At 35.9% G+C, this 27984-nt stretch overlaps 1 protein-coding gene across 13 annotated transcripts in view; it reads right to left on the bottom strand.

Annotated features, from left to right (window-relative positions):
- Positions 1 to 27984, bottom strand: part of RB1CC1 (RB1 inducible coiled-coil 1) — a 92917-nt gene that overhangs the window by 13137 nt on the left and 51796 nt on the right. For 10 of the 13 annotated variants that reach the window (XM_032759785.2, XM_058444647.1, XM_058444646.1 and 7 more), the window contains 11 exons: positions 25882 to 26066; positions 25442 to 25628; positions 25272 to 25353; positions 24942 to 25003; positions 23187 to 23290; positions 22323 to 22449; positions 20333 to 22233; positions 10133 to 10298; positions 7039 to 7147; positions 6686 to 6926; positions 348 to 402 (listed from right to left, as the gene is read on the bottom strand). In XM_032759785.2, coding sequence (XP_032615676.1) covers positions 348 to 402; positions 6686 to 6926; positions 7039 to 7147; positions 10133 to 10298; positions 20333 to 22233; positions 22323 to 22449; positions 23187 to 23290; positions 24942 to 25003; positions 25272 to 25353; positions 25442 to 25628; positions 25882 to 26066 — 3219 coding nt within the window. Of the gene's footprint in view, positions 1 to 347; positions 403 to 2624; positions 2814 to 6685; positions 6927 to 7038; positions 7148 to 8062; positions 8207 to 10132; positions 10299 to 20332; positions 22234 to 22322; positions 22450 to 23186; positions 23291 to 24941; positions 25004 to 25271; positions 25354 to 25441; positions 25629 to 25881; positions 26067 to 27984 lie in introns of those variants that run through there. The other 3 variants (XR_009215048.1, XM_032759789.2, XM_058444648.1) reach the window with 3 other exon arrangements.

The following is a 27984-nucleotide window of genomic DNA, read 5'->3' as shown; positions in this document are numbered from 1 at the left end:
GTTTAAAATTGCTATTTATGTTATTTTGCTGAATTCTCAACAATTAGGTAAAACTATTACTTTACACACTGATTTAATAAAAACTACCAACTTTTTCCTCTCATACAGACTTCATTCATTGGGAAATTACAACAGATGGGAGGGTTGAAATACTGTCAACTGTTTAGCTAGTAAGATCATAAAATGACAAGACTTCCCAAAAAAGTGACCACAAAATAAGTTAATCATAAAAAGGCTTAATTTATGAACAGAAATAGTCTATTGTATGTTTCCAGAATGAAGTTTCTTTAACTCTATCCAAAAGTGAACATATTAAACATGGTACTTCAAGAAGAGAATTTACTTACTCGTTCTAACAGCATTATCCGCTGTTTTTCTTCAGACAACATATGAATATTCTCTCTAAAATTCAGAATAATTGAGTTTCAGTTTGAAATTCTAAACTTTACATTCTTCAAGATTTTAGAAATTAAAATTTTAATACAGATCACTTTAACAATTTAAGGGTTTTCATAAATTTTCAAAAGTAGCTTATTTCAGTTAGCATGTAATTTCAATGTTGTATATTCTCCGTAGCAGACCTAGATCTTAAACCTTTTGAAATAATAAGTAAAACTTTGTGTATGCGTTTATCTAGAGATGTCTTTACATTTCTTATTTTTCCCAGGCAGTAAGAACCACTCTTCTTTCTACTTGTGAGTGAATCCATGATAAAGTCGTAGTTCTTGAGTGGCTAAACACTTCAGTAGATTTACTAAGTGGATGCTATGTACTCACACTAGTTACTATGCCAGGTGTGAATTTGCCCAATACACTAAAACACCCAAAAACAAATTAGAAAATTTTAAAAAATGCTATAAAATTAGAAAAGAGGAAAACAATTATTATTTAGGTTTTAAAATTCATGTACAGGTATAATCCCCAAATTATATTTCAAGTAACTTGATGCAAGGCAGGTATTCTGTCTTCTTCAACATGCTAATTCTTTAGGAAGAGGCTTTGCCTAATATAAGGTCATAAAGATTGACTTCTGTAAGAGTTTTATAATTTTAGCTTTTACACTTAAGTCTATGATCTATTTAAGTCAACCTGTGCATATGGTGAGGAAAGGGTTCAACTTCATCCTTTTGCATCAGAATATCCAGCTATGCTATCCCTGCACCATTTGCTGAAAAAGCTGTTTCCTTCAAGGAACTGTCTCAGCACCTTTAACCATAATGCAAGGGTTCAACCAACCATGAATACAACGGCTTATTTTGGACTCTCAATTCTATTTCATTGATACAGTCAGGCTAGCACTACAGTGTCCTATTACCCTCGCTTACAAATTTTAAAATTAGTCAAACAGTGTGAGACTTTGTTATTTTTCAAGATTGTTTTGGCTATTTTAGGACTCTTGCAATTGCATATGAATTTTAGGATCAGCCTGCCCTTTTCTGCAACAAACACAGTACAGATTACGATAAGAATTGTGTTGAAGTGGCAGATCAATTTGGGGAGGGCTACCATCTTAAGGCGATTAAGTCTTCCAGTCAGTAAACACAGGATGCCCGTCTGTCTTAACTTTTTTCCATGTTTTGTAATTTGTACAAGTATTGAACTTCTTTTGTTAAATCTATTCTTAAGTATTTTTACCTTTTTGATCAGAAAAGAAAATGTCTTTTAAATATCATTTCTGGATGATTCATTGCTAGTAGAAAGAATGACAATTTTTTTTTTAAGAGACAGGGTCTTGTTATGTCATCTCGGTTCACAAACTCCTAGGCTCAAGGGATCCTGCTGCCTCAGACTCCTGAGTAGCTGGGACTGACTACAGGTGTGCACCACCACAGCCAGCTCCAATTGATTTTTGCACACTGAACCTGTATCCTCCAACATTACTGAACTGGTTTATTAATTACAGTATTTTTTTAGAGGAGACCTTACGATTTTCTAAATAAAAGATCAGGCTATGTATGCAAATAGAGTGTTTTTTCTTCCTTACCAATCTAGATGCATTTCTTTTTTTTTTTGAGACAGTCTTGTTCTGTCACCCAGGATGGAGGACAGGGTCGCAATCAGCAACCTCTGCCTCCCAGGTTCAATCAATTCTCCTGTCTCAGCCTCCCAAGATGCTGGAATTACAGGTGCCCACCACCATGCCCAGCTAATTTTTCTATTTTTAGTAGAGACTGGGTTTCACCATGTTGGCCAGGCTGGTCTTTAACTCCTGACCTCAGGTGATCTGCCTACCTTGGCCTCCCAAAGTGCTGGGATTACAGGCAAGAGCCACTGTGCCCGGCCAATGCCTTTAATTTCTTTTTCTTGCCTAAGTGCCCTTGATAGAACTTCCAAGTACAATGTTGAGCAGCAGTGGCAAGAGCAGGCCATCTTCATCTTGATTTTAGGGGAAAAGCATTCAGTCTTACACCACTGAGTATGATGTTAATTGTGGGTTCTCACAGATGCCTTTCAATAGGTTGAGGAAGTCAATTCCTAGTTTGTTGAGTGTTTTTATGATGAAAGGCTATTCGGTTTTGTCAAATGCTTTTTCTTCATCTATTGAGATAATCATGTGTTTTTCTGTTCTTTCATTCTACTGATACAGTGTATGACATAAATTGACTTTTAGATGTTAAACCAACCTTGCATTTCTGAAATAAAGCCAATTGGAATTCCTTTTGTATTCTGCCAGACTGGATCTATTAGTATTTTGCCGGTAATATTTGTGTCAATAGTTACAGAAGATGTATTTTCTTCTCTTGATACATTTGTCTGATTTGGTATTAGTATATAATACTGGCCTCAGAGGATAAGTTGGGAAGAGTTCTCTCCTATTTTTTAAAAGAGATTATAAAAAACTGGCATTATTTAAAAGTTTGGTTATCTTTTATTTATTAAAAATATTAACCACCACTTCTGCTGTTTATGTTTTCTGTTGTACTCAAGTTTTAAATTTCAATGTAATATTGATTATTGTTTTCCAAGTGCTCTCCTACTCTGATTTCAGAGTAGTCTTTTATTTTCTTTAAGAAACTCTGTAAGTTCAAAAAAAAAATTTAGTCTTTACTACACCTATCATTTTGTTTATATATATAATGTAAAATATGGCTCACCTCTCACCTAGATAACCAATGTCTCTAATGTCCCATTCTGAGGAGTCCATCCTTTACCAAACTGATTTAAAATGCCACATGTAGATTTCCATATATAGCCACTGGTTTGTTTCAAGATTACTAACTCTATTAATCTATTTGCCTGTGGCTATACAAATAATGTACTGAATTAAATACTATCTAGTTTAAGACTATATCTTAACACCTAGCAGGACAAATCTCTACTCTCTGATCTTTATTTAGAAATGCTATCAATTATTTGTACACATTTTTCAATATGAATTCTAGCATCAAACATCACTTTTTACCTAACATATTGTTAGAATTTTAATTGAGTAATAGATTAAATCACTGAATACATCTGAGGAGAAAAATGATATCTTAATAATACTCCATTTCCATCTATCTTTCCACATATAGCTTTCAGGCCTCTTCATAAATTTAGTTTTCTTCACGAAGTCTTGGGCATTTTTGTTAAATTAATTACAAATAAGTTACTCCTTTAAATTTTTATTGGGATCTTTTATACATATTAAAGTCAGCTTTTGCTGGTAAATATTCAAACTACTCCTCTTTGGATATATCTATGACCTACACTCTGATGTACTCTGTTAATTCTAATATGTATTTAGGTCTTTGTGGTTTGTAAAGGATATTGTCTGAAAATGAGGACAGAAAAAGTTGTTTCCAAATTTTATTTATTGTCTTGCTGAATAGCAATGGTGACAGCTGGCATTGTGTTCTTCCTGAATTTATGAAAAATACTTCTAAATGTTTCAATATGAAATATGATGCTTGCTATGTCTCTCACATACACTTACAAATAAGAAGTTCCCATCTACTCCTAGTTTGCTAAGGATTTTTTTTTGTTAAATTATTAAATAAATAGGCACTGCATTATATCAATTGTCATTTCAGCTTCTACTGACATGATTCTATAAACCTTCTCAAGTAATCAGTGAGTATGGTTAGGTATTCTACTGTTTAGTTATTACTCTGGCATTCCTAAAATACTCCACTGGGTCATGATGACTATATTATCATAAAACCACAAGGCATTTGATAAGCTAAAATTGTCTTTAGGATTTCTTGTATTTATAATTCACAGGTGAGATTAACTTGTATCATGTTCTCTGTAATTTTTGAAACTATACCTAAGGTTATGTCCCTCTTTTCATTACATATATTTATTTGTACCTTCTATTTATCTCAATATCTACTAAACAACTTTTATTTTATTGTGGGTCATTTGCTTTTATTAATTCATTTAAAAATAAAGGAACTATACAGTTCTCTCAGAGTACCACTTTAATTTTACCTGTTTTTGATACTTTAGTTCTGAATAACTCAATTTTCATATTTATAAAAAAACTTACATATGATCTGACTAATATGCAGAATCTTACGTTTATCTCATGGAGGCAGAAAGCAGAATAGTGGTTACCAGAGGCTGGGGAGAGTACAGAGGAGAGGAGATGAGGAGAGGTTGGTCAACGGGTACAAAGCTACAGCCAGATAGGAGGAATAAGTTTTGGTGTTCAATAATGTACTGCAGTTATCTCAAAATAGCAAGAAAAGAGCATTTTGAATGTTCTCACCATAAAGAAATAATAAACGTTTGAGGTGATGGGTTAATTACTCTGATTTGATTATACAACGTATACATGTAACTACATCACACTGTAAACCATAAATATGTATAATTTATGTGTCAATCAAAAAAGCCTTAAATTCCTAAAGCTTTTTAAAGCCTTTTCCTTTGAATTGCTTTTATATTTTTTCCTTCTATCTTTCTATATCACATTATAGTAAACTTTCTATATCATGTGGCTCTAGGTACCTCTCCTACATGTAGAATGAAGTTGGATATATTTTTTTTGAGAGGTTTTCATAAAGTAGTTCACTTTTTTTACACATGTCCAGACATATGTCATTCATGTTTGCTAAATAACCATGTTTTCTTGATTTGTTTTTTTGATTTGCTTAACCATATTTTCTTGATTTGCTTTTTTGAATTACTTTTTTTGTTCTATTTTATTTTATTTTTAATATACATTCTTAAGCCTTGTAACTTTCAAAGTCTAAAAGTAACCAGTTTCTATTATTTTCCTTTCAACCAGAGAGAAATCTAAATAATTTTATTTTTCAAAAACAAACAAAAAACTCCCCTACCGAAGTTTCTCTAAAGTCAGGCAGATAATGGGCTTATATGAAGATGCAACTAACTGCTTTCCTCTGAGTGGGCAGGAGTGGGGTATGAAGGACCCTGCACTTACTGGTTTCTTACTGTGTATCAGACCTTCTCACGGGTGCTCATTAAGTTTAATGCCTGGCCTGGCATGGTGACTCACGCCTGTAATCCCAGCACTTTGGGAGGCTGAGGCAAGTGGATCACCTGAGGTCAGGAGTTCGAGACCAGCCTGTCCAACACGGTGAAACCCCGTCTCTACTAGAAATACAAAAATTAGCCAGGCGTGGTGGCAGGCGCCTGTAATCCCGGCTACTCGGGAGGCTGAGGCAGGAGAATCGCTTGAACCCGGGAGGCAGAGGTTGCAGTGAGCCGAGAGTGTGCCATCGCACTCCACCCTGGGGAACAAGAGTGAGACTTCGTCTCAAAAAAAAAAAAAAAATAATAATAATAATAAAATAAAATAAAATAAAATAAAATTTTAATGCCCAAAGCAACCCTGCTGGTGTATCATAACTGTTATCTTGTTATCATAACTGTTATCTTGATGGAAAAATAAGGGAAGATGACTTCCTCAAGTTCCCAAGCAGGTGCCAGACTCAGGACTTGAACCTGGATCTGTCTAAACGAGGGGACCATGTTGATTCTATGATATCTTTTGGTAATCACTTGTTCGAATTACTTCATCTCACATGGGGGTGTAGTGTTCACTGACCCACTGGGCATAATTCTTTGTGTGGCATAATGATCTGGACTTTCTGCCCTTGGAATCTCAGTTTCCATATCTGAAATCCCAGAGGTGCAACTAGAAATGCAAACTCTACTTGCAAGGACCTTTGGAGCGGAGCACTTTCTCCTCCCAATTCTGTCTCTCCCATAGGTATAATTGTAAGCACAATTTTAGTGGTCTTTCACTATATTCAATGGAGAACTGGTAAGAAAGTTCTAAATTCCAGTAAGCTCTGCCAGGATTTCAATGTAATGTAGTAAACATTTGCTATATATGAATAAACAAATAACAATAATAAAAAAAACCCTTCCCTGCCTTTCCTCACCAAAATGAATATATTCATTACTACAATAACTCCTTTATAGGTAATGGACCCCAAAATGTCAACATTCCTTGTAAATAAGAATGGCTCAACACTACTGCCACGATCCTTATCTTGGCAGTATAGGATAATTCTGGCGCACATACTTTGTATAGTATGAGAGTACCCCAAAATAATTCATTCAGTAATGTTTTTCTCACATTTACAGTTTAAAGAATTAAAATAGCACAACTTTCAGATATATGGGCTGTGGACAACCAGTAATGCTAAAAATATTTCCTCTCTTCAGAGCTTTATAACCTTTGGAATTGCACTAGCCTTAAATAACAGTTGAAAACAGCCATACTTACTGTACAGACATCATGCTTGTCTCCATTGCTGAATCCACTCTTCCTTCATCTGCTGTTTCCACAGCGGATCTATCTGATTCACCTGGGAGTTCAGGTGCACAAGCTCCATAAAGTTCTGGGGCTGTAGCTACATATGGTGAAGGAACAAAACTGCTACTACGCAACTTACTGACTTCTTCTTCAAGCTTTTTCTTTTCCTCAAGCAAACGAGCTCGATCTTCAGAAAGTGACTCTATCAAATCTGAAAGACAACCAAATTGAAAAAAGGTATTATGTAATTAAAAAAACCATTTTGCATGAATGTATCTTTTTCACTTTAAAAAATTTAAAAAATAGTACAAAACAGTACAAACCTTTATCCCGTTCTTGTTGCTGCATTGTACTTTTCAACTTATCACTAAGATCATTTATTATGTTTTCTTTTCTCATTTTCTCTCTTGTTAAAACAGTGTTAAAATTGGTCTGGAACAAGAGAATAATAATTATTTAGATTTATCTACATGTACTTAGCAGCTAGGACTTAGAAAATAAACTTGCAAATATTCTTTTCTGTGGCACATTTGTACATGGAGATGATGGGGTGTGATTTATGAAATGTTTTTAAAATGAAAATGCAACATACTGTGGCAAAGGTTCTACTTTCTTGGTTCCAATTTAAGTCTCTTGAAAGCAAATCCTATTTTCTTATTATTGTCCATATATTTACTGTCAGAGATTTTGAAATTTTGAAGAATTAGAAGAATCAATAACTTAGAGTGCTGTTAGACACTTACTTCTTTCCTGGAGTAATCATCCTGCCTCTGAAACCTTCCTTTTGTCTTTAGCATTTGATCACCACCCTAACATTTTAGATATGACTCTATCTTCCTTATTTCTCTTATTTGGATATCAGCAATGGTCACTGGAATGCTGATTTATATTGGCTAGACTTGTTACTCCCCTTTTATAAACTCTAATATGAAACTCACATATCCAACTGCCTGCATGGATCTCATGAGACAATCTGGCAATTTTAACTGTACAGTTTATTTAATAAAGATGACTGAATTTGTATAAAAATTTTGCTTAGGCCGGACTTGGTGGCTCATGCCTGTAATCTCAGCAATTTGGGAGACCGAGGTGGAAGGACTGCTCGAGCCCAGGAGTTTGAGACCAGCCTGAGCAACACAAGATCGAGTCTCTACAAAAAATTATCTGGGTGTGGTGGCACATGCCTGTAGTCCCAGCCATTCGGGAGGCTAAGGTGGGAGGACTGCTTAAGCCCAGGAGTTCCAAGTTACAGTGAGCCATGACTGCACCACTGAATTCCAGCCTGAATGACAGAGTGAGACCCTGTCTCTAAGAGGCAAAAAAAAAAAAAAAAAAAATTTTACTTACAAGATTTCTGAGCTTCTTGAAATGTAAAAGCAATAGATGAAAGATGAAATGATCTAAACTGACTCTTCTCATCTGCCCAGCATTTCTGATTCCAAAATTTTAAGAGCTCTATGGTCCTTGGATCAATGAATAATGCTAACAATGCTGGCAATAGGGAGATTTAGGAAAAGTAATACAGCATTTTTAATAAAACTTTAATAAATTCATGAAATATTGAATTAAATACAATTTCTGGCCACAAAGCATACAAGAAGATCTCTCAAAAACATTTACGATATGGCTTTGTATTAAGCCATCTCTAAGTATTTATATACAGAAAATAAACACTTACAAAAACATATAAACCATTATGTTTATTTTCATCTTTGCCATTTCTGTATTTGAAATTAATTTTTAGGAAGATCATCACAATTTGGAATTGGCATATGAAAAAAGGGGGCTAGTTAAGAACCATTAGTTCCAACTCAGAAATCACCTATACAGAGCTAGGTACAAATCACCTTAAATAAATACAACTTAACATACACATCATGGAAAATTGGAAGGTACCTTAGAAGTCATTTCTCCCACTCTTATTTTATAAATATTAAAAGAGGCATTAAAATATGAAGAACTAAATTAGATAGCTGTCAATACTATACTTTTGGTTTCAGTTAATTCATTCTTTACTTAATTTTAGAAATTGTACATGTGCTTATAAAAGAACACAAACAGACAATGCAACACAAAGAGATAAAAAGATCAATATGCAGAATGAATCAGAGAAGAATCTACAAATCCAGATTCTTAGAGAGAGGTTACTAATGACCTCCTCATTGTTAATTCTTACTTAAAACTTGGCTATTCCTCCTCCCTGAACACTTAACTTTCCTTGGCTTCCCTTAAGCCACACACTTTTTTTTCTGGTTGTGCTTTTCTCATTCCCTTTTCCCAAGTTCCCTAGGCCTTAACAATCTAAAATTGTTATGAGGTTTGAACTACACTTTATTTTCTTTCTGTTCTCCGATTTACATTTTTTCAAATTCTACAAAGACACTAATTAATCATAACATTTTAGGAAAAGGAAAAATACTACATAATATTACATGTGTACAACAACCATAATATGCAGTTTCAGAAATGTATCCCTCAAAATGTATCCCCCAAACTGCAATATTATCCCTGGCCTGAATTCGAGCAGTAGCTACCAAATTGCTCTTCCAACTGACTGCTTTGCAGTTCTCCAATCTTTCTCCATGTTCCAGTGGGTGATCTGCATTAAGCATAAATCTAATTATGCCATTGGAATTAGTTGCTGTCCAGTACTTTAGGTAAAGTACAAGCTCTCTAACAAGGCATCTGGTTTTTGATCTAGCCCCAACATACTTCACAAGCACTACCTCTTACTATTAACCAACAACAGTAAGTACATTAACAAAATTCAATAATATTCCATCTTAATCTACCACCAGCCTATCAGAAGGATAAGAATTACAGAAAGTGTAAGATATTTATGTTGATCTGAATGTAATTTAGGCTAACAAAGTAGAGAATTTGAAGCTTAGAGAAAAAATCATTTTTTAAATTAAAAAAATTATTTCATAGAAAACTAATCTTAGTTCTAAAGAGGTTAAATGATCTACCCAAGATCACATAGGTAGTGAAGAAACCAGGAACAGAATTCACATTCCCGGCCGGGCGCGGTGGCTCACGCTTGTAATCCCAGCACTTTGGGAGGCCGAGGCGGGCGGATCACGAGGTCGGGAGATCGAGACCACGGTGAAACCCCGTCTCTACTAGAAATACAGAATTCACATTCCCTTGCTTCTAATCTAAGACTATCTCATTTTGAAGCACGTGGTATTGTCATGTGACCTATTAACATGAAAAATACTACTTTCCAGATGAGTAAAAAAAAATAAAACATTCTTAAAAATACATGTCATGAGGAAATTTATTAACAGGATTAATGTAAGGAAAATCACATCTAAGATATAAGAAACCCTCAGCTACATAAAGAAATTATATTTGTTAATTTATGTCTACCTTCTTTAGTTCTCAACTAAATGAAATGGGAAAAGAGATACAGACCTGTTGTTCCGCAATCAAAGATGTTCGAACATTTTGCATTTCTTCATTCTTTCTTTTTTCTTGCTCTTCAAGTTGTTCTAGAAACTTAGCTTTTTCTTCCAGAAGCTTTTCTTGAAGTTCAGCAACTAAGCTTGAAGAATCTTCTCTGGTAGAGTCAATGGCAGGACTTACAAATTAAATATCGCATTAAATTAAAAAAAAATTACAGACACACAAATATACCAAATATCATATTTAGGAAATTTATCTTCCTTAAGCCCAATAATGTAGTATGAAAGGGTATTTGTGTGAACCCTCTCTTTCAATCTAAAAAGTAAAGGGAAATAAGTAAAAGTTTAATACAGATTAGATGCTGACACTAACAAGGTTTACTGATTTTTATCAGTATAGCAGATAAATTCAAGATAATTTGTTTATATCAACATACATAAAAATCAAGAGAGTGCTCTGTCCATGGAGTAGCCATTCTTTTATTCTTTGGCCGAGCTCTGTGGCTCACACCTGTAATCCTAGCACTTTGGGAGGCCCAGGCGGGAGGATCACTTGAGTCCAAGAGTTTGAGATCAGCCTGGGCAACAAAGTGAGACCCCGTCTCTTAAAAAAACAACAGCCAAGCACAGTGGTGCATGCTGAGGTAGGAGAACTGCTTGAGCCCAGGAGTTCAAATCCTGCCTGGGCAACATAAGGAAAAAGTATTTTCTGGTAAGGGACTATACACATAGGAGATAGGTAAACTCAACTTCAAATGTCAGTTTTGCTATTCCTATACATGAAATTTACACAATGACATAGGAAAAAAGAAACACCTAAAGACTGCATATGTTGAAATGCTTTAATTTCCATAAAATAGACTTTGGTTCATTTTTGCTAGCAAGTAGATAACACAAAGCTAAAACTGAAAAGCATTTACACAAACAAATCTACATATTCCTGAACTCATACTCATTTTCCTCAAGACTTGCTAACCTCTTAGGGGTTGCTGACAAAGTGCTAGAGATGAGAATAGGACAATGTAAGAAGAAATGAACAAACACTGGTTAATGATTATTTTAACTTCTAATTAATAACTCTAACTTCTAATTATAACTTCTAAGTATTAATCTTATCTACTTTCAACTTAATCCTTTAGCACTAAAAAAAGGTTTCTCCAAGAAGCAGATGAAAAATCCCATTAGTATTAAAACATGCTGCTAAGCCTCAAGAAGTTGCTGTTATTAAAAACCACTTTACCAGGTCAATTTTTAGGCTTAAATGTCCCTCTATTTCTTTTTAAATGGTATTTTAATGTTTTTGAAATCAGGGTGTGTTCTGCAATTAATATGGGCATGTATTTAAAATGCTCACTCTACACGTATCTTATGTAATTTCCTAATCTAATTATATGACAGGAATACACTATACCAATAATCATACAAAAAAATTATTGGAATCCTTTTATTCATGCTTCCAAATTTACTGATAAATATCTAATAACTTAAACTTGCTGCTCAGATAAACTTTCCTCCAAAGGGATAGCTTTATATAGCCAAATGCAGAATATGCAGTTTGAAACACAGTATCTCTATCAAAGTCTGAGACTCCTTAGTTCCCAGGAAGGCTGGAATAGGAATCCCCTATTTCATAATATAGTTAATTAAAGGACAGGATATATATTCCATAATATAATTAATTAAGGCAAAGGATTTACTTTTAAAGTTTCTCCTTTGGGGCTGAAGAAGAGGGGGATGTGCAAGTTTAAACTATTCCATGGCTGGAAAACTGACATACTACATAAATCAAAGTCTTATTAAGGAACAAAAAAAGACTTACAAAAAGAGACTCAAGACTACTAACAATGAAGTGCTTGGGATAAAAATAGGTACAGGCAGGGTTTACAAATAATCCTGTTTGGCCAATTTCTTCCTTGAAGAAATCTCCACACTTGTAAGGTAAGCTGAAACTTTTAGGAATAAAAAATAAGGCCAGGTTTAAGGAGGAAATCAAGAGAGCACTGAGGTTGGAGAAGTGAAGGACAGATAGTGAACAGTAAAGGTTATGAATTTTATTGCAAGTAGCATATAAAGTCATTGAAAGGTTTGGTCTAGAGAATGATATGGTGTGAATCTAGGCTTTGAAAAGACTATTGTGAGAAAGGATATTAGTAAGAAATGGGGCACAGTAAAGAAGCCTGAAGGAGAGCTTTCAACATGATAAAAGATCCTAGAATTGTATTAGAAAAAGTGTGGTTCAAATTGTGCAAATGAGGGAGGGGAGGCCATGCACAGGCAGTACTTATAATTTCTAGGTGTCCTGCGTCTTTGGATTGCCTGGGGTACTCCATTTCAGGGTCAGTGCTGTGCTGAGATAATACAGGGACAAGAGGACACAGTTCCAGGTACACAAACAGATATAGACACCACTGACACTCTGTAAACACCCTACCATTCCCAAAACCAGAATAAGAACACTAGATGATTAGCATAGGGTATCTCATTTACTGACTCGTAAAGTAAAAGCAAAGATTGGACAGGTTATGACATGAAAAATAATCATTATCCTGTACTGAAGACAGGTTTCTTGTGGCTGTATTAATCCAGCCAAAGTACATACTATGCCATATTGTTTGAAACTCCCATTAGAAAATGTTCGAAGTGACTATCCGCCACACAACTTTTATTTTACATTACCCTAGGATCTGAAATGGCCCTGCTATCAGGGGAATTAACCCTAGCAATGAAAGGCTAACAGCTAAAATAGGTTTTGTGTTTTAACTAGCATCACTGCCTAGCTTTCTATGGGGAGCAAGAAGCTGTGTAGAGGGAGGTCACGAAGAAAAGGTTACAGCGTATCACAGTTTAGTTAGAAAAATATAGTAGTCCCCCTTTACCCAAAGGGAATATGTTCTAAGACCCCCAGTGGACGCCTGAAACCGCAGATAGTAGCAAACCCTGTATTTTTTCCAATATATGCACTGTGGTCCTAACTTTTGCAGTTTGAGGTGTGATGGCAAAAAGAGAATGAACTGTCTCCTTCTGCACAGTTTCACAGATAGGTTGGGTCTTACTGTAGATTTTTGCAATCTCAGCATTTTTTTTCTTACTAAATCAAGAACTTTAATCTTTTCACTTAAACGAAGCACTTCAAGGCTTCTTTTTGGCATATCCAAATTGTCAACATCATTACTCTTGTGCTTTGGAGCCATTAAATAAAGGTTACTTGAACACAAGGACTGCGATACTGATAACCCAGATGGCTAACAAGTGACTTATGTGTGGAGAGTGCCCACAGTGTGGATACACTGGACAAATGATGCTACTCAAAACGGTGTCCAATTTAAAACTCAGGAATTGTTTATTTAATACTTTCGAACCATGGGGTAAGTGAAACCGTAAGAGTGAAATCACATAAAACGAAACTAGAGAAGAGGGAATGACTGTATTTAATCTAACAACACTACCACAGAAACCTAAGAAATTCATCAATAAAGGTTGTCCACGTAAAAGAAACTTGCATAATCCTGTCTTTGCATACCTGAATACTTTAAAGAGGCCTGGACATTGAAACTCAAGGAAGCAGATACATTCGTTATCAGCTGGGAACTTTAATATCACGGAAACTTGAAAAAAAGCATCTCTAAAGGCTGACAGTTTTTCCCACCATTAAAATGTCAGTTCTAGCAAAGGACTGTATTATATCCAAATATTTCTAGCAACTAGAAAATTTACATTGAACATAAACTAGATTGTCTTGATGCTTAAATTCTTAACACTGACTAAATTAAAATGGGGCCTAGTAGACAATTAGTTCACTGTTTTTCCAAAAAAATCTCTTCTATCGCTTGAACCGTGGAGGCAGAGGTGGCAGTGAGCCGAGATCGTGCCACTGCACTCCAGTCTGAGCAATAGAGCGAGACTCCGTCTCAAAAAAATAAAATAAATAAAAATCTCTTTTGAAATTAGAATTACAAAATTAAAATGCTCCCACTCATACTCACTCAGATCCACATCACTACTTCCTGGGAGCAAGGCCATCAATCATGTAGTAGGTAGATTTCCCGACCCACAAAAACCACATACACACGTTCCGCTCTCATTTCTTTGTACAAAGGTACAGGAGAAAGCTTTCTGCTATATTTTCAAAACTAAACATTTCAAAACTAATATAAACTATTAATAATTCCAAATTAAATAGAAGATATTCTGATCTTGCATTTCCTTAATCACAAGTGGACCGAACAGTATCTACATGTTGGCCATTTGTATTTCTTCTTTGTCTTCATATCCTCTGTCCATTTTTCTAACAGATTGTGTGGCTTTTTCTTACTGACTTACTGTGGGAGCTACAGACATAGCTAATATACGTATTCATATCTTAGAAATGTTTCTCCTTGGCAGCTGGCCTCTCAATGTTGCTTCTGGCATATGTAAAACCAAGTGGTGAAAGGGAAATGTGCCGGACTGTGTCCCCTCACATAAGCATCTTTCTTCTTCAAAGGTTTCCTCTGCATGACAGAGAAGCCAGGGATATTATCCAGAATTCCCTCCTCAGTAGGTTCTATGTTTGAGATTGCCAATGGAAGACACCCACACCTGACCTGGGATGCTTAAGAGAGAGACTCTGGAGGTGGTTCTAGCCAAACATGTGGGCAATGTGAGATTCATAAGAGATTTCCAAGTAAACCACCTGTTTGGGGGTCTTGGTAGGCAACTGACGAAAGTCTTCAAAGAACTGTATCAGTTTCCTATGCCACCAACTTTGGTGCTTCAGATGACTTTCTATTATAGATCTCTTGGCCTTCACCAGATGACTATCCTGTCTCCTAGTTCTCCCAACATTCATGTAAACTCTAAATCTAGTATTAATCCCTTTAATCCTGAAATATTTAAAAGTGGTTGTTTTATAAGCTCAATCCTGCCACAAAAAATGACTCTAGGGGAAAAAAAAATCCCATAAAACCTGGAAATCTGAGATTAATTCTCTGATCTGAAAGCAGTAATGACCTCACTGCCAGTGCAAAATAGAAGAATGGAAAACCAGGGCAGTACATGGCAGATCAGTAGACACTTGTAGTTGTTTGAAAAACCAGTGACTAAGGAGGGCAAGGCTTTGAGACATGTCCCAGCTGTGCCTCCAAATCCCACCAAACCTTCCTTCCTGGAAGCAACAGCCTTTTTCTACTTTGTCTGAGGAAATCAGTGTCCCTTCACTTGAGGTAGTCCTCTTCTCAATGAGATGATCCTTTTCAACAACCTCTCCCACCATTTAATTACTTCCATACTCATTGCTACACTCAAATTGCTAGATCTCTGGAGAGTTAAAAATCTAACAAAGAAGGAATTGCAAAGCAATTACAGAATCTTTAATATATTTTGGCAGAAAAATGGAACATACGTACGGGAATGGATCTAATGAGAGTTACAAGAGGAGGGACAAAGTGGAGTGAGGCCAAAATTATTTATACGGGTGCAATGAACACAGATTCCAGACTCAGTATTATTGGCTATTAATACTTTGCTAAGTTGACTGCCTGGAAAGTAGACTTAAGAATAACCAACATTAAATGAAAATGAGATGGCAAAATGAGATACTCTAGACCAAGGGCAGGTAAATCCAATCCGCTTTTTTTTATAATTAAAGTCTTACTGTAACACAGCCAAATTGTTCATATATACAGTCTCACTGCTGTCTTGCTAAAATGGTACAGTTGGGTAGTTTGGATAGAGGCCATTCGGCCCATGAAACTTAAAATATTTACTATCTGGGCCTTTATAAAATTTGTCAACCATTTCTTTAGGCTAATGATTCCCAAAGAGTGATCCACAGAAGCCTGGGGTTAACCAAACACATTCAGAGAACAAGTGAAGTCAGAACTGTTTTCATAGTAACACCAAGTGTTGTCTTTTTCACCTTGTTGATATTGGCACTGATGATCAAACTGCTGGCACCTGAACACAAAGACATGAGCACCAAACTTCACTTGTAGTCATTTTATCTTTCATCACAAGGCACTCAAAGTGGGGAGGAAAAAGGGGAGGCTGTTTTTTCTTAGAATATTCTTGATATAGTAAAAATTAACATATCGAAAATGATATGTTAACATTTGGAAGATCTGCATTAACTCAGTGAACTCGTGTTTTCCAAATGACCAACTCATGATGCTATAAAATCATGCGTGAGTAAGAGAGTCAAGTACAAGAGATGTACCAATAAATGTTAAGATTATGAGAAAATCCACTAATAGCATCATATTCCACAATAAAAACTAATGTTCAGAAATTACCACTTGCTGAATTTTGATTTAGTAGCAAAGAAGAATATCGACAATCATCTGAAAAGGCTATTTAAATATTCCTTTCTTTTTCCAATTGCATTCAGCATAAGGTTGAATTTTTTTCATATACTTCAACCAAAACTTAAGAGATTTGCAAATACATAGAACAATGGTACTCTTCTAACTAGTTTTCATTTCAGAAAAGTTTTTATTAAAAAATCTTATGTATGGCCAGGCATGGTGGCTCATGCCTGTAATCCCAGCACTTTGGGAGGCCGAAGTGGGCAGATCACAAGGTCAGGAGATCGAGACCATACTGGCTAACATGGTGAAACCCCGTCTCTACTAAAAATACAAAAAATTAGCTGGGCGTGGTGTCGTGCGCCTGTAGTCTCAGCTACTCGGAAGGCTGAGGCAGGAGAATCACTTCAACACGGGAGGTTGCAGTGAGCCGAGACGGCACCACTGCACTCCAGCCTGGGCATCAGAGCAAGACTCTGTCTCAAAAAAAAAAAAAAAAAAAAATCTTATGTATGCCAACATGTAATGAGGCTATTTGAAAATGACTAAGTTTCAATTTCTTGGCATTAATTTTTAGTACAGAAATACTGACATAATCCCTATAAAAATCAGTTTAGAGTCAATTTTTGAGAGTGTAAAAAGATACTGTGACAGAAGTTAGAGAGCCACTGTTCTTGTTTTTCACATATTTAAAAGATGGTAAACACACATGCACACAGATTATATGAATAAGTCTGTGTGTGACCTGCAAATGCTAAAATTTTTACTATCTGGACCTTTAAAAAAAAAGTTTGCTGGCCAGGCGTGGTGGCTCACACCCGTAATCCCAGCACTTGGGGAGGCTGAGGCAGGTGGATCACCTGAGGTCAGGAGTCCGAGACCAGCCTGACCAACATGGAGAAACCCTGTCTCTACTAAAAATACAAAATTAGCCAGGCGTGGTGGTACATGCCTATAATCCCAGCTACTCGGGAGGCTGAGGCAGGAGAATTGCTTGAACTTGGGAGGCGGAGGTTACGGTGAAGAGAGATCATGCCACTGCACTCCAGCCTGGGTAACAAGAGCGAAACTCTGTCTCAAAACAAACAAACAAACAAACAAACAAACAAACAAACAAAAAAACAAGTTTGCTGACTCCTGATCTACAAGGAAGGCATCCAAAGGCAGTATACTGGAAAGGATTTATTACTTATACCCTCAGAGGGCCCAGAGAATATGTTCTTTACCAAGGCTTTGCAAAATACAAGCTTAAAAGGCTTTGTAGTGGTGCTCTGCAGGAAACAGCAGAGGGAGATAAGAACACTGAAATTCAATGAATTTAATGGGAATGACAAGCTTCTGGAGTGGCAGAGGCCAATTGGTGGCACTTCACCACCAGAAACATAATGTGGCTCTATCACAGGCAACAGAGCCAGAGCAGTAATTAGAAGGTTTTGACCCAGAGAAATCTGTGGTAGTGGTTGTCCGTAGGCCCTAATAGAATGAACGGGTTAAAGACCTACTAAAACTATAAAAACAAGACAAAACAGAAAACTCTAAATCTAGTATTCAGAGGCTTAACTTACCAAGAGAATTCTAACCTTCACCCAAACACTGGCTCTGAGAAGACTGAAGTGACTGTGGTCTACTAGGAGGAGGAGATTATTGGTGCTCATGTGATAAGAGTTTGGGCCCAGTGGTTCCCTCATCGAGACAGGAACAAGCTGAATAACCCTTATTGGAAATGCTTGGGAGCAGAAGTGTTCTGAATTTCAGATTCTGGAATATTTGCATTATATTTACCAGCTGAGTATCCCAAATGTGAAAATGCAAAATCCAAAATGCTCCAATGAGCATTTCCTTTAAGCATCATGTCAGGGCTCAAAAAGTTTCAGATTTTGGAGCATGCTGGATTCGGGATACTCACCCGGTACATCCTTAGATCCAGAATCTTTACTGAAATAGACAGAAGAAACTGGCAGAATCCCCATGTTGCTTCCCTTACTTGTGGAACAAGGACTATTATGGTAGAAAAGGCCAAGTAAAATTCCTAAAACTCTCACTTCACATGACACAGGGGAGGGAGGTTTCTAAGTGTCTTTATTTGGAAGCTCAATATGGGCAAAAGGCATTTATCTGTCTGACGGCTGAGTTTTAAATGGGGTATAAAGTGCTGGACTGTCTAGTATTCCACAGGCATTGCCCTTGCCCCTCTTTTATGATATCATATGCGCTGCAATACAGAGATCCTACATTGCCCAAACTCCCAGGTATAGCTTCCAGTTTGCCAATGAAAAGAAGATCTGGACGGTTTTGGAAGGCAGAAAAGCAGCACAGGCTTATTCTCCAGAGGTGGTTGTAGCCAGATGCAGTTTCACAGTAGCTTCCTGGCAAGTAACTGAGAACTATCCATTTTGTGATGCAGATTGAGTCAGACTGGTGCTTTGAAGAGATTCTTGAATCTTGTAGCAGCTTCCCAGTGAGCCATGGAGAACCATCAGCTTTGGTGGGTGCTTCAGCCTCTGTTTTCCTCTTATTTCACTTTGAGCTTGAAAAGGGCTCTCTTGAACTAAACTTCAGTCAGGCTCCTCTAGGCTTCGACCTTGACATCCATTCTTCTTGGGCCTACACTGCCCAGCTGTAGCAAGAGTCTTGCTAAATCAGTTTAGAGAGCATCTCTCCATCAATATCTGAACAAATTGTCGTCCCCACCCTTGGTATTTTATTGCCCTGGCCTGCCATCAGTAAGAATCCTGTTAGATCAATTTAACCAAAATTCCCCTTCCTCCTTGTATTTCCTCTTAGTCATTTTCCATCCACTGACCCCTACCCTCCGTGGCTATAAATCTCAACTTGTTCATGCTGTATTTAGAACTGAGCCTAGTTCTATAATGAGGTCTATTTTCCATACTGCAGTAGTGTCTGAAAATAATCTGTTTTTACTGCTTTAAGTACTGTCCATCTCTGATTCTCTTTGACAAGCTCTCCTGGCCTTTGGCAGTGACTCTGTTAACCTTCTCTTACCCAGCCTTTAAACATACATGCAAACCCTAATTCCTCTATTAAACCCTCTAATCCCCCCAGAATACCTAAAGAGCTTCTACTTTCAAGCCAAAAAGGGAGGTTTAACAGTATACCAACATATGAGTATTATATAGCAGACAATCACAAGAGATTGTATAAAAGTGATAAGGCAAGACACAGGTTGAAATATATATGTATTCACTTGGAGAATTAATGATAGAATGAATTGACATATTAATTATGTTCTAGAAACTGTTTATTGGGTCACAAAACCCCCTTCAAAGATTAAAAGTAAAAATACTAAAAACCATCTTCTGTGATCAAACGGCAGTAACATCAGACAGTAACAATAAAAAAAAATGTAACAATAACACCAATCCACAACCACAGTATCAAACCTGCAGTTTAAAAACATCTTTCAAACACAGAGGAAATAACTGAAACTGTATTAAGAAAATAACAATAAGGAACACTCCACATGTTCCTATCTATGATTTAGCCTTTAGTAAACAATATACAGAAGAAAATTTTAGTCTTTAATATATATACTAAATTTAAAGAGAATATAATTTTCTACTGAAGAGTTTAGAAAAAAACTGCAAATAAATCAAGAGAGAAACTTATGAATTAAGGAAAAACAAAGAGCTCTTTAAAACATTTCAAACTTTCAACAAAACATTTCTCTGAAAATCCAAACTGCTGATTCATTTTTTAAAAGCCACTCATGGATTTAGTTTGTTATTTCTGTTTGCAAGAAACATTGACTAAAAAGTAAGTTTTTACTTCATGAAAATACCCTAGTTGCTACATTTACCCAAGGTAAATGAGTAAATCAAGGTACTATGATTACACACACTTACACACACACACACACACGAATCACTGATATTTTAATTTTATAATTACAGACTAAACTTAATTCTTACCTTTTTGCTATTTGATTCTCAAGATGTTTAACTTTTTCTAATAACTCTTTCTCAACAACTTCTCTCTCCAATTTAAATTCTTTTAGGGCAGTCTGAATAGCTTCATCTTTTTCACAATTAAGCTTCTGAATTAACTGTTCTCTGTCTTGCTCCTGGCTGCTGACCAATTTTTGTTTGTCTTTCTCAAGGTTCTGGATAATAGCTTCGTATTTCTCTTCTTGTTGGGTAATTTTTTCATCTTTTTGTTTTTCAAGAGCACTCAATTCTGAATCCAATTTACTCTGCAGTTCAATTATTTGTTCTTTTAGGTTTTTTTCTATTTCAAATGCTTGGTGATGCAAAGATGTTACTTTGTTTAATTCAGCTTTAAGTATATTAGATTCTTCTTCATGTCTACTAATTAACTCGGAAATACACTGATCTTTTTCAATTGTCATTAAAGTTCTTAGCTCTGCTAAGCCCACCTGATAATTTTCATTATTATCCTGAATCTTTTGGTTGAGTTTACTAATTTCTGTTCTCAAACTTTCTGTCTCTTGTTCAAGAAGAGATTTCAAGGTCTCCTTCTGCTGGGCTCTGCTTTCTTCCAGCAAAATTTTTATTTCATCAGTTTCTGCTTCCTTCAATGCAAGTTCAACCTCTAACTTGCATCTCATGTCTGACAAATCAGAAACCTTGAGTTTTAATTCCTGTAACTGTTTTTCTTTTTCCTGGATAATTGCAGCATGAGATTCTTGTATTTGATTAATTATTTGTTGGTTTTCCTTTTTTAATTCCTCCAAAGAAACTCTGTGGTCTGTCATAACCTTCTCAAACTCTTGTATGTGCCTAACCTGAAGTGTGTCCTCTAATTCCTTTAGATGACTTTGCTCCAAGGACTGAAGTTCTGCCCTCAATAACTGTAACTTCTCATCATTTTCAACATGGAGCTTTTTTAAGTCTTCTAACACTATTTCTCGTGACTGCTTTAGTTCTTTAATTTCACAATTTTGAGAGTGCATTATATTTTCCATCTCTAACAACTTCTGATCCTTTTCATTCTGCAGGCAGATTACAGCTTCTTTTTCATGTTTAACCAAAGCAAATTCATTATCTTTATTTTGTAAAACCTCCTCAAGGCATACTAACTCTCCCTTCAGTTTTTTAATTTTGTTTTCATTCTCTTCAGTTTCCTTTATTAGTCCGTCAAGTTTACCTTCATATTCATTTTTTAAAGACAGTAGTTCTTTTTGATGTTTTTCTTTTAGTGTTATTTCCAGAGAACATTTTACTTTTTCAATAATGTTTCTTATTTCTACTGCTGTACATTTTAATGAATTTGAGAAGTCACACTGTTCTTTTTGTACAAATGTTCTAAAGTGGCAAAGGTCTTCCTTAATGGTTTGTATACTGAAGTGAGAGTCTTGGGCAACAACTCTACATCTTTCCAACTGGACATTCAGAGAAGTATGATCTCCAAAATCCTCCTTACCACATACATTTGTATCCTGCATTCGTCTACTGTCTATCGCATTGATAACTGATGAATAAAGTGATTCCACCATCATTTCTGGGCTTTGTGGATCACTTATAGGATTAGGAGATGACAAATTTTCTTCTATTACAAACTCATTCACAGCAGACATAAAATCTGATTCAGGACTTTCTGCTAATGAATCCAAGTCTAAAGAAACTTGGTGAATAGTCTGTTCTATGTTTGGATGGGGAATAGTTTCAAAATCAAACGTATGTGCATCAATGCTATCTGGAGATAATTCTTCTAAGGGACAAACTGCAGGACATAAGGGATCCTGAACAGTCAGTGGTGGAGGAGTTCTCGGTGAGGTAGTAGTTGTAATTCCTGCTGTACTTTCCATCCTTGGTGAAGAAGCAGACTGTGGGGATGTCTGACTCACAGATGCCTGGAAAACAGAAAGAAAGGCTTAAAGAGCTGCAGCAACACAAACATTTTACACTAATGAAGAAAACTGTTTGAAAGAATTGAATTTGCCTTTTGTTCACTCAGTAGATCTGTAATGGTCTGTGACATTTCATCCAAACTTTGTGCTGCTTTTACCAAATTATGTAGAGCAAGTACATGCTGGTGTAGAGGTTCAAAGTCACAAAGTAAGGGAACCCTGAAACAGAATGCAATGAAATTAGACTTCTGATTTTTTAATGAAATAGTAGATAACTGCTACCAAATATTTTGATATGTGAAAAATAACAAGAGCCTTATCATTCCTTTTTAAATTAATACCAGAAGTATTTTAAGAAGTTTGTGTCATAATCAGTGAAGTAAGAACTTAGGGCCGGGCATGGTGGATCACACCTGTAATCCAAGCACTTTGGGAGGCCTAGGCAGGTGGATCACGAGGTCAGGAGTTCGAAACCAGCCTGGCCAACATGGTGAAACCGCGTCTCTACTAAAAATACAAAAATTAGCAGGGCGTGGTGGTGGGCTCCTGTAATCCCAGCTACTCAGGAGGCTGAGGCAGGAGCACTGCTGGAACATGGGAGGTGAAGGCTGCAGTGAGCCAATATCATGCCATTGCACTCCAGCCTGGGTGACAGAGCGAGACTCCGTCTCAAGAAAAAAAAAATGTAAAAAGTCAGAAATTTCCCAACAGCATGCAAAAAGTAATTACTAGAAAAAAATAATTACATGTAAGGCATACCTTCCTTTACTTTACCTTCATTTTCGATCATTTTTTATTCCCCAGAAATTTCTCAAAGCAGTCACAGGAAAGCCAGTCTATCTTAAATATTTCTTATCTTGGCACCTCTTAAGATTACTGATACTACCTGGCACAACTCCAGAATAATAAAAACACTTTAAGGTTATAAATTAATTTAAAATACTAATGACATTTACCTGAGGAATGGCTGAACTTCCGAAGGACAAAATGATTGCAGAAACTGTAAATCTTTTAATGAAATATCTGGAAGTTCACAGTCAAACTTTCGAGGCTTCTGAGTCTGTACCAAAAAATAAATTAATTAAAAAAATTTTTTTCAATCAAAAACAGAGGCCAAATTTATGATTTCTTATTATAATTAAATTTACTATACCAAACAAACTAAAGTGCTTTAAATGATTAAGAAACCAAAAAAGACCATTCAATAAAGATATGGCATATTATTTTTCTGAGCCTTTAGTAAACTGGGACATGAACTGCTAGTGATCAAGGAATGCACTTGTTCCTCCCCTTCTCTGCTTTTAGCATCATTTTATGGGAATTACAGTATTCCTATCCTGTACGTGTATGTATGTATATACACATATGGTAAATACATATGTAAGTATATATATATGTGTGTATATATATATACACACACACACACATACACACACACACCATGTTAAAGCCACTAATATATTAAAATACACACATGTATTTTTTTTTCCATGTAACACTTTCTTATTTGCTGTTGCCTTGACCTTTCCATTACATTTTGCAAAAGACAAAGTTTTGGTCAATTTTAGCTTCTATAAAAAATATTAACTGGTAAATCCTACCAATTCATTATTTATAAAATTGCCAAGAGTTGCATTAAGAAAAAACGTCAATTGTTTTAAATCATTACTCAAGCAGATGTGGAGATGCCAAAATGCTCTTCATAAAAAAGAGTTCTCGGATAAATAAGTATGGGAATCGCTATGTCACCAATTCTTAGATATTAAAAAATGCATACATTTAAAACACTAAGAAATCCTGCAGTACAGAAACATGTTTAACAGCTAAGCACGGCTGGGCGTGGTGGCTCACGCCTGTAACCTGAACAATTTGGGAGGCCAAGATGGGCAGAACACTTGGGGCCAGGAGTTTGAGACCGGCTGGCCAACACGGTGAAACCCCTTCTCTACTAAAATACAAAAACTTAGCTGTTTGTGGTGGCAGGCACCTCTAGTCTCAGCTACTTGGGAGGCTGAGGCACAAGAATAGCTTGAACCCAGGAGGCAGGGGTTGCAGTGAGATGAGATTGCGCCACTGCACTCCAGCCTGGACAACAGAGCAAGGCTCTGTCTCCAAAAAAAACAACAACACAGCTAGGCAGTACATCTGATGGGGGTAAAAGCCCCCATATTGCTTTGATCATGGAAACATTTCTTCTCATGTAATAAAATTAATGACCCCAGATAATGGTTTAGAAATATACCAAACTAACATTTAATTCCAGTGAAGTCTAACTGAGGCTATATTATTCTGATTTGTCAAAATATAAAGGGGGGTGGTGTGAAAAGAAATATAGAAGGGCAAGGAGGAGGTGGAGGCTGTAAAGGAGGAGAGAGGGAGAAGAGCAGTGGAATAAAGAAGAGGGAAGGGTGGAAAGAAAAAAAGGAAGAGACAAGAAACCAAAAAAACCAAGTGAATCTATTTCTACCAATCCTAACAGTGCAGTATAAGGTATCTTCCTGTGTTATGAAGATTCTTTATAAAAAATTATGAATACAAGTATCAATCTTAAAGCTTTATGCTAACTGGCTTTTAAAGCCAAAAACACTTTTGTTTTGATTTTTTTTTAAACCACAACAATTTCTGCAAGTTTCTGATAAATGCCTCTACTTCTGGAAAAAAGGTTTTAAAACATAACGGAATTTAGTCATGGTTAGAAAATAAATACATACACAAAAGGAAGGGGGCCAGGAGTCCAGTCCCCTAAACAGACGATTTCTTAAAAAAGACTTCCCTGTATAAAGAAATTAACAATATGGTTATTTTAGAGCTTTATTTAAGGCAAAAAATTATCTCTGGTTTTTGAAAAAGTAAATAAAAAGTTGACAGTACTTCAAGTTTAAAATTTAACAATGGATTCAATTCTATACACTTTAAAAGGAATATTTCCTAGACATCAATGGTAATTAACAGCATATACATGAAGTATGCTACAGAAAATCCAAGCTTATAAAAACTTTTATCCTTTACAAAAGTAATTAAAATTATTAATGAACACTTACTAAATAATTTCCCAAAGGATTCCCTTTTTGATTTTTCTGCTTCATATAATCTCTTTCCATCTTTGACTAAAGCACCAGCCCACTAGAAGAGGAAAGCTTATGTTAAACATAAACATACACCAATTCGTTAAAAGTTCATACATAGTTAAAACAGAATTCAACTTGCATACCTCCCTGTAGTGTTTTATGAACATTTTTCTTCTTACAACCTCAACAACAGCTAAGCAGTACATCTGAGGAACTGTACTAAGAGCTTCAACAATTTTGACTCTTTCTAACAGCTCTATTACGAGGCGGAGCAAAGCTTGTAACTTCTCTCCATCTTGATCAGCATGAAGCATTACAAAGCAACACCACCTAGAGAATAAAATCCATTATTTTCAACATTCACAAAACTTGTACTAACTTAGTTACTTACTTAGTAAGTTTACTAACTTAGTTAAGCCAAAGAAATCAAGATATATAAGTTCTACAAAAATAGTCTAATTCCATAGTTCATCAATAAGGTATTTCAATAAAATGGGAGGGAAAAATCACTCCATCATTTGGGAGAAATAAATATAAACACCAACTCTAAACATCTTAAAACAGATATAAATGAATCACTTACTTCAGTCTGACATGTAGGTTATTTGCTAGTTCTTGTTTGGCAGTGGTACACTTCTGCTTAATATCTAACAGTTTTCTATGATTTTGCAACATAATCATCAACTGATTTGCGTGACTCAGGCATAAATCAGGTAATACGGATGCATCCTTTAAGTTTTCAGCTCTCTTCTGATTAGCTAAAAATCCCTTTGAGAAAAAAAATGTTTCAGAGGACATTAATTTTGTTTCATGTAAGGTATGGACATTCAGTTAAGTGGAAAATCTTTATGCTAAACACAACCTGTTTTGCGCCTTCTAACAATATTTTTAAATGCTCTATTTTTCTTGAAAGTAGTAGACGCATAAATGGCACAAGACCTAGAATTTTTAAGAATCCTATGCTCATCTTTAATTTTTCAAACTAGAAGAAAACAAAGGCTGGAAAGATAAAGCCACTTAGCCAAGGACATACTTAATAGTCGATGAGAACTAGAAGCTATGTGTCTAGAATCCTATAACACTATCGGTCAGTCACAGCACAAACAAAACAAGGTCACTGAAAAACAATGAGGGATTTAATCTAGCAAACATCATACAATAGTATATTAGACACTTTCCCAAATATAAAAATAATAAAATGCCCTTAAAATATGTATCGAAAAGTCACTGCCCTCTCCAGTTATCTCCTGACTATATTTTGTTCCACTGATCTGTGCTCCCATCGCTAGGACAATGACTGAATTGTGTGATTTTGCACACAGTTTATACTTTATTATTTGGTAGAAAAACCTTTTTTCTGTTTTTCTTAGCTGTCCTTACTCAGTTGTTTTTGTAGGTGAACAGTGTATCTGTCAAGTAGGGATTGTTTAAGTTACTAATTAATTTAGATAGATCTGCCATAATCTTCCTTCATTTATCTCTCAAGTATATTTAGTTTTCTTTATATGTGGTCCAAAGATAATAAGATTACTACTACATACTTTACTGCTACCACAAAGTTTTTTCCTATGCTATATACTAAGTGGCTTATATGTAATAATGTTTTAGGTTTTGTACATCCATCTGATTGCTGTATTGATACCGTAAATAAATCATTATCCTTCTAGGAACTTAACTTTATGACCAGCTAAAGGACAAGTGTGTCTTCCAATTTTCTGGTAGTTCTCTGTTTCATGTGTTCCTATAAATATCGTGACATTTAGATTTGAATGATGTATATTAAAGTCAAACTGGTTCAATATCTGAAAGGAAGACAATTTTCATAGTAACTGTATGCCTTTTTTTTCCCTTTCAATATACTCTTTGGTTAACTGCAACTATAATTTTTCTATAATGTAATCTATTAAAAAACAATTTGCTACTTTTATCTCCTTTCGCAAAGTCCGGTTTTCAATTACTTTTTTTTTTTTTTTTTTTTGAGACAGAGTCTCGCTGTCGCCCAGGCTGCAGTGCAATGGCGCAATCTCGGCTCACTGCATGCTCCGCCCCCCGGGGTTCACGCCATTCTCCTGCCTCAGCCTCCCGAGTAGCTGGGACTACAGGCGCCCGCCACCCCACCCGGCTAATTTCTTGTATTTTTAGTAGAGATGGCGTTTCACTGTGTTAGCCAGGATGGTCTCGATCTCCTGACCTCGTGATCCACCCGCCTCGGCCTCCCAAGTGCTGGGATTACAGGCGTGAGCCACCGCGCCTGGCCTCAATTGCTTTTTATTGAATCCATGAAAAATATAGAATCAATCCCATATCTAAATTCTATACCACTAATAAAGGATTTCCTGACACCAAAAGCATGTAAGTACTGTATTGCTAAAAGAAGGAAAAAATACAGTTTTTCAATAAATTGAATTCCATATTTGCTCACCCATCCTCAATATAATTCAGACTAAATAGAAAAAATCTTCACAAATCATCTAGTACTAATTTATTACTAATATTTTTACACGCAAATAAGGTTTTCACAGCTACATGAGCTACATGATAGCACTATAGTATTCACAATCCTGTTCCAGATGCATTCTGCCAAATTTAGTTCAGGAAGAAAACTCCCTCATATTTCCTAATTTTGCTGATAACCCTCAAGGAAACGAATGGCTAGAGAATGAATATTCAGGGCTCCAGTGTTACA

The sequence above is a fragment of the Hylobates moloch genome, unplaced genomic scaffold (genome assembly GCF_009828535.3).
Source record: "Hylobates moloch isolate HMO894 unplaced genomic scaffold, HMol_V3 SCAFFOLD_9, whole genome shotgun sequence".
In the NCBI taxonomy this organism is placed as follows: Eukaryota; Metazoa; Chordata; class Mammalia; order Primates; family Hylobatidae; genus Hylobates; species Hylobates moloch.
The sequence above is the reverse complement of the archived record's forward strand: the minus strand, read 5'-3'. Positions and strand labels throughout refer to the sequence as shown.